The sequence below is a fragment of the Notothenia rossii genome (genome assembly GCF_949606895.1).
Source record: "Notothenia rossii genome assembly, chromosome: 10".
NCBI classification, from domain to species: Eukaryota; Metazoa; Chordata; class Actinopteri; order Perciformes; family Nototheniidae; genus Notothenia; species Notothenia rossii.
Window position 1 is genome coordinate 12,710,404 of NC_136908.1, and position 7,942 is coordinate 12,718,345.

General features: G+C 39.5%; 1 protein-coding gene across 5 annotated transcripts in view; it reads right to left on the minus strand.

Annotated features, from left to right (window-relative positions):
- The window catches only part of ctnnal1 (catenin (cadherin-associated protein), alpha-like 1), a 47,222-nt gene extending 45,443 nt beyond the window's left edge, over positions 1–1,779 (minus strand). For all 5 annotated transcript variants that reach the window (XM_079656426.1, XM_079656424.1, XM_079656425.1 and 2 more), the window contains exon 1: positions 1,428–1,779. In XM_079656426.1, coding sequence (XP_079512552.1) covers positions 1,428–1,523 — 96 coding nt within the window. In that variant the 5' untranslated portion in view covers positions 1,524–1,779. The remainder of the gene's footprint in view (positions 1–1,427) is intronic.
- Positions 1,780–7,942: the final 6,163 nt, after the last annotated feature.

A 7,942-nucleotide genomic window follows, 5' to 3' on the forward strand; every position in this document is an offset into this window, starting at 1 on the left:
CTCGGCCAGTCCTTATCAGAAGGAGTGCACCATGCGTTTACTGCAGCATAAATATCTTTAAGTAACCCAGAGGGCAGCAGATCTATTGGATGCTTTTGCACAATATTGCAGGAATGCTTACTGTAAATATTCTTACAGTAATTGGTGAATTTACCCTTGATTTCTCAGAATGTATACGCAAATTAAATGTTATTTTCGGTGTACTTAATGCTGCACAGAAGCACATTTCCTATCTTATGTTCTGATAACTAACCCATATCCATTCAGTACAGGATGACCTTTTGTCCTTTAGTGCCATGAGAGAGGATGCAGGCTTTCAGCGTTCACAGAGGGAGGGACAGTGTCAGAGACCTTCCATCACCGTATTGTTCAGACTCCCCCGTGAGGCTCTGCTCTCTTCCACTGTCTCTCCGTGGAAACACCAGTACAATTACAGGTCTCTCACTATTTAGCCTTCTTCGAAACAAGGGGAAATTAGCATTTATAAGACTGGTGGTTACTGCTTATTCAAGGGGATGCAGCCCACCTCCAAGGAAACAACATGCCATGTTTATGTTAAAAGCAGAGGCTTTGCCAAATACATCGAAATGGAAATTAAACAGCCTCAAATTAAATCACTGATTAACAAATCAGGCCTAGGAGTTCTCCCCCTACTTTGTTGCACTAAACAATAAAATGATTAATTAACTCATTGACCTAAACTCTATGCTTTAAAGCTATGGACTGTTTCAAGTGTGCAGGATAAGAGTTCCTGAAAGAGTGCAGTGGCTAAGTGGGTCTTTCTTCTGCTTCTGTTTATTGAAAAACAAAACACGTGCCTCAAAGTGGCCTAATTAGAGAAGTGGGAGTCAGACAGCAGTTCAGGACTGGCAAAGGGCAGCACACAACTTATTGGGAAACTTTTATGCCCTTTAATTATTTTTTATTATGAGTCTAGCAAAATAGGGATTAACATCACAGTGGTTTAATTTTGTTTTTGGATGGTTGATCATTGGTTTAATTGCTCCCATTTTTACTTCCCCATTCCCCATACAGTGTCAGTGTAATGTTATAGATTCTGCTATAAACAACAAAACCAGTCTTTAGTCTACTTTGATCACAGTGGCTGTCTTTCATGTTAAAAGTTTACAGTTATAGGCACTTTGCAGCGTGCGACTTGTAATAAGTCGATTTAGCAGTAGCAGTAAGCTGTAATACATCCCCATTACTGATAACAGCAGTGACAGTAGTACAAAGAATCGTAAACCAAACCACACATGGGACAGTCTTTGAACACATCACGAGAGGTAAACATGCGAACACAAACAGGTAAACACAGAGTCAAAGTTAGCCTCATGTGTGCGCAGACGGCTGGTGTTGTGAAAGCGTTTTTAAAGTACTCAGAAATAAAATTATAACTTGTTGTTTTGGGTTAATATGGCACTCACCTGCGATACTAAAGGGATAAGCGTCTGCTCCACCGAGCGAGTTTTGATTTCCAGCCCGGAATCAAAGTTAGTGTTGCCGCACGGAGATGAAGCCATTCCCGCCGAGCTGCCACACAATGCACGGCACTACTGAGTTTACCAAGAGCCTTTCCCTGGCTGTTTCGCAGATGTAAACCGGTGCAACGGACTTGCTATGGCAGTACAAGATGTCTGAATTGGTTACACAGTCGTTTACCGAGTGACTCTCCGCACACACGCTGTTTAATCCACTCTGGCTCGGTGGTTGTGTCGCTGCGCCGCTAATGTCCATGTAGTTAACTGAACACCGGCAGGGAGCGGACTGCAGCACAGCACTGTGGGCAACCGCACACACACCACAGCGCGCACACACACCACAGTGCGCACACACACGCGCACACACACACGCACACAGACTTTCGGGTGCTCATGCTGGCTCATGTGCAGCTCAAGGCTTCCCAAAGTTCAGTTTACCATTTTGCTTATTATAATCGTTATGATTGCTTTAATTTTGATATGTCTGTTTCTTCACTATATGAGTTGTGTAATGCATAGCAATGTCATCAAATCAGACCTATGTTGATACAAGTACTGTTGATGTAAACATAATCTGTAACCTCTTTTATTATTGTTATTTTGCACTTTTTGGTTTAAAAATGCATCAATCAGTAATGCAAATTGCTGCAGGGCCAGAGAGAGATGATGAGTGATACTTTCCTCGCAGCGCAGCTTTGGTTTGATCCCTGAGACAAAGAATCCCACATTATCCCCTGGAGTCTGAGAATCCCTTATCATCCTCTCCAAATGCACACCAGATATGCCAATCAAATTTGGGCTGCACTGAGCCACTTGGGACAACTGCACTGACTGGAATGCAGTGCCAATCTTTAAAAGTTACCAACTTCATTATGCGCATTTGCGCATTCAATCTCATGATCTAACTAGCAGGGTCGAAACGTAAGAAGGGGACCCTTAAGGTTTAATAAGTAAAGTGCTTCCAAAGAGTTTTGTTTAGGATTTCATATGGTTCTGGTTTTGGATCAGTTCTGCAAAATCGCAAACAAACATCAATAATATAAAAGGGTTGTTGATGTTTTGATATCTTAAACAACTTGGAACACACAGATCTGGCTGGATGTTTTCCTGCTCTGAAGAGCTTTATCCTCTGCAGACATATTTTTGAATAAATGACAAGTGCAGAAAATCTGTTTACAGAAGCTTAGAGTGAACCCATCAATAAAACCCAGCATTTCAATTAGAGACTCTGAGTTGTGGATTGATGGAAATAGATGTGCATTTTTTGTTACAAATTTCATTACTTTTTCATATTGTATTTCAGCAGAAGGATATAAATCCCTATCTCCTCATTTACCCATTACCAACCGTCAACACCTCCCCACCTCCACATCTCTCAGAATTTCCCCAGACTACTTTCACAATGTGGATCTCAAAATAGCAGAGTACCAAAAGGGACACAAACAAAAACATCAGCAATACTGAAGAACTGTGAGTCTGTTGATGCATGGTAAAGGCAAACATGTTAATTGTAGCTGAAGAATACTTGAGCCTGAGAAAGAAACAGGATGAAATTTAATTTTGAAAACTGACTGATTGGAGGTTACGATGACTTCTATGGATGTTATTTGGGTGGAATCATTTTGTGGGATGAGATGATCTAGCGTTGCATGCTCATATGAAGTTAATAAGTACTGCTAAACCAGTTAACTATCACCAATGTGTGTAAATGGTCTGCATTAGAAGTTCTGTAAAACTTCTCAATAATGAGAAGAAATGTTTTGAGCCTGGTTAACACATCCTTCCTCTTCTTATTTTGTGAGGCAGTGAATGGTATCCATAATAGGACTCAAAATAGGCCTACTTTATTGCAGCCTGGATCTGAGACCAAACTATTGCCAAATTCTTTGTATCCTCAAGTGGCTCCAGTGGCTATTTCTAACTTTACAAGTGGAGCCACTGGATGACAAGTGGTGAATAACACTTCATAATACAAACACACCAGATGACTGAGAGAGCAGATAGCACTGTGGCACCGTTAGTGAGGGCTTTGCTGTCTGCTTTATCATCAACTATAGTGGCTGGCTCGCACTCTGTGTCAGCAGAAGAGACAATAGCTATGGGTGTAAGTGTGAGTGTGTGTGTGTGTGTGTGTGTGTGTGTGTGTGTGTGTGTGTGTGTGTGTGTGTGTGTGTGTGTGTGTGTGTGTGTGTGTGTGTGTGTGTGTGTGTGTGTGTGTGTGTGTGTGTGTGTGTGTGTGTGTTAAGACTGTCTGCCACCCTCAGCCCAAGCCAGTATTTATTTAAAACCCCAGAACTATGCTTTAGTTTAACCCTCCCTGTTTACATAGGTTTCACTCCCCACACACACACATACACAGACACACGCACACACATTGCTCCATTATGAAGGCATGCAAGCAGTTTGGCTGCTACGAGCGGACAGGGCTATATTCTGCTTTGATGAATGGCTCTACTACTGACTAGATCATATCTGTATGTTTTTTGTTAATCTGCTGTGAGGCTCTCTTCGAAGTGATACGATGATAACAAGCTCCCCTTGGGCTTCATGCATTGTGCTGTTTCAACTTTTGCTGGTTTAAATTATTTTAGTCGTAGCAGATCTGTTCAAGAGGGAAGAAAAGATAAGAAATATGATTTATCCTCTACTATGTAAGTGGAAATGTGTTACCTAGACAAATGCTTCCATTCCACAAGCTCATACAAACACAATAGTGTGCATATTCTCACTGAGTTTGTCAGTGTCATACTCTCAATGTGAAACTGGCTTGTTTTTCACAACAGTATCTCATTTGTGTTGGAATATTCAAAATTTGCTTCTCTGTGTCTAATCTCTTTTAGGCACATTGCGTTTGGTCAATTTGCCTGGAAACCCAAATAAACAGAAATGGGCCTTTTGTGAATACTTTGCACAGTCCAAGGGTATTACTCATTAAGTAAAAGATGCTTAAGCGTAATTTGACTGTGTTACCAACAGCTGCTACTGTCTCTCTCTCTCCCTCTCTCGTGCTTTAGAAGTGCTGACTTCTCCAACCTCACTGCTGAGCCACACAAGATAGAGATTTTGCACACTGCGAGATGTAAAATGAGTGCATTCAGTCATATTCCCTCTTGGATAAGTAGATTGAAATGTTGGATTCAAAGGGAGGATTGCGGTGAAATGTTCAAGGATTTTCCCCTTGTATTTAAAAAAGGTCTATCTCAGTATATTTACAGTGTTGGATCATGGCCCTCTTCACATAAGGATACACATTAGATTTTGTGTTTGGTAGTGTAACAATCCATGTTATGTGTCTAGATTTCACACCACAATTTACACATTAGCGTAAGCCTTCAGGGAACCCTGCGCCTGCCCGTTAGAAATATCACTAAGAATACTTGCGCTTCAGGCTGGAGTAGCTTCAGAGACCCGCTGCTGAACTCACCAACTTACAAAGATACTTTGACCCTGTGAGGCCCTGTGAGAGAGAGGAGGTCAAACTGAGGTGAGATGCCCCTGGTTAAATATTGAGTTTGTCGTACATTATTTTTATTAACTGACCCTGAATAGTTGTACAGTTGAAGCTTTGGGTGTTATAAATGTTAGATGAGTTTAATCCTGTCTGCCTTACAAGTGTCGGGAAGAAATTCAATAACAGTGTTCTACTGCAAATAATAAGCAGCACAGTGTTCGAAACTGAATACAAATCTGACGTTTTAATATGTTTTAAAAATCACCAAAGCAACAGTGTTAATATGGATGAAGGCATCTGTCAGTCCGCCAAATGGCATCCCCAGGGGCAAGGCTAATTGAAGTGCATGTAAACAAACAAGGCAGCAGCAAAGTGCCATAGCAGACAACCATCCCAGTAATCTTGGCTTTTTTTCTGAGCCTACTTTACTGTTGTTTACTCGTCATTATCATTCAGTTTCCATCCAACACTTTTTTGTTTTCCTCATTTGTCAGAGAGGCTCTCTGCAATTTGAAATAACAAAATGTGAAAACACACAGTAAGGTAGGCATGTAATACATAAATGGAAACATTATGCATGAGCTGTATTTGTTGCTCTTGCACACAAGAGAAATGAATCCAGGATATTACCAACATGTATATAATCTATAAAGTCAAATCTGGTGTGTTTTCATCATGCTGGAGAAAACAGACTGAATAATATGAAAATGAGAAACCTGAGAATGTTTGTTTTCCAAGGATGAGATTTGATGTTTGCTTTTCTAAATCTGAGGATAAATTCCACAAGGAGTTTTATTTACAGATATCATTATTAAAAAAAAGCAATTACTTAAGAGTAGATTTAAATATGATTTGAATAAACATCAAGGGTATAAATCGCTCAGACGTAACAAAAAATAATCATGAAATGTGCGCAAGGAAATTAATCCCAAAAATGTTTTTGTCCTATTTTATTTTTTGTCATTACATTATTTACTATTCGTCATTCTTGCATGCAATAACAAGCATTCATCAAAAAATAAATCTATTTTTGTACACCCTTTACTAAAGGCTAAGAGGAAGAGAATAAAAAGAGAAGGTATAACGAGTTGCAAAATACTGTTGTTGTTACTTAAGATGTGAAAAGAGAAAAAGTATAATTACAGTCATTACATGCACTGTTTAGCCTTAACTATAGTTTTAACATGCCTTTGTTTCATGTCGAAAGAATTGGCTTAAAATGAGAAAAACACTTTAAAATCCCCAAGAAAATGTTAGTATTAAATTAAATGGAGGGTCTCTCTAACATCATTCAACACCTTAAGTATGTTCATTATAGTTATTCCCTCGTTTATAGCTCTCGGCTTCAGAGCTCCTCAGGCAACATATGGCTCAATGAAATGAATAACATATTTACGTTAGAGTAAACTATTCATTCACTGATTTCTTACATTCTTGATGCGTATAGCAATTAGACAGAGGTCCTCTTTTATGCACGACATAGTGTTGTGTTTATGTTTGTCCTCCTATTTAGAGTGTGTCCACGGGCCAAATCAAAGCGCTCTCCCTGGATGACCCCATCACTACTGGCTTAGAGAAACAGTTCACATGCAACCTGGTGCAAAGACATGTTGAAAAAAATCTCACATAAAGGTTTATTATCCTATTTTGGAAAAATGGGATTGGAAAATAGGACAGGATCCCTCAGAAATAAACCTCCTCTCTCCTGAAACTACATATTACATTTGCTCAAACTAATCCGGCATTGTGTAAACAGGTACACAGATTTCACCAGCGAGAGGATGATTTATGCGCAGTACAAAGAAAATAGAGATGTTTTTTCAGAGACGCAGCTGTTTGGCTACATCTCTATGTGCCACTCCTGCACGGGTATCCTCCACAGTCAGGTCGTCTCACCCTGCCAAGTCTGTCTAAATCCTGTCTCCCTCAGACTGAGTGAGGAGGGACAACAATAGCAAGACGAACACAATCTATTTTCTCCCCAAGTATTGGTGACAGTGCGTCTGTTTTGTCATTGTCACAAACATACCACAAGTCAGCACAGCCAGAGGCAAGCAAAAAAAGACCCAGACGTTCTCACTTCTACAAAATATATGGCTCCCCGGTTTTCGGTGCTGCATTGTCATATATCGTATCTTCTCAAGGGTTCACAGATGCCATCCGGTTCTCCCTGATCTTATCAAGTGGGTGTCTAGCAACTCCTTGTGACAGAACTGTCGCCTCAACCTTTGAAATCCATAAGGCCGAGGGCTGTTTTTAACAAGCATGGCTGGCAGCTAGCTCAGCTGAGACCAGTCACCCTCAGTCACCACTTAGCAAGGGGATAACACAGTCTGACACAGCAGTGTGTGTGGAGTGTGGCACCTTGATTGTTGATGGAGAAATAAAAAAAAATAGGTTAAAAAGTCATCAGCCACCTTGGATCACCATTCACTAAATATGTTGAAAGCTTCAGTCCATCATAAAAACTAAGTACCTCATGTGAATGCACAATCTTGGTAAATGTATAAGCCAAATTTCAATAATAATAATAATAATAATAATGATAAAAATGTATTCAGATTTATCTGACTTACATTTTTAAGCATTGGGTATGGGGACAGGGAAAAGACAGTAGTGGGAGAAGTACTCAGATCTTGTACTTAAGTGAAAGTAAAAGTAGCCTACCAGTCCCTTTTTTATTTGTTGTTTATACTTAATATCATTATTCCAAATGTAAGTAACTAAAGGTATATAATAAATGTAGTGGAGTAAAAGTACACTATTAAAGCATCTGAATTGTCGTGCAGTAAAAGTACAAGAATCAAAACATTAAAATACTGAAGTAAAGTACAAGTTCCTCAAAATAGTAAAGCACGTACTTGAGTAATTATGTAAGTATGGCTTTTTTAATTGAATTTTATTTTTATTTTTTAAAGAAATGTCGTCAGCCATTTGGTTTATATGTGGTTAGTTATATTATATATTAGCACAAGCCTCTCTGGATTGTATTATTGACGTACACCATCTA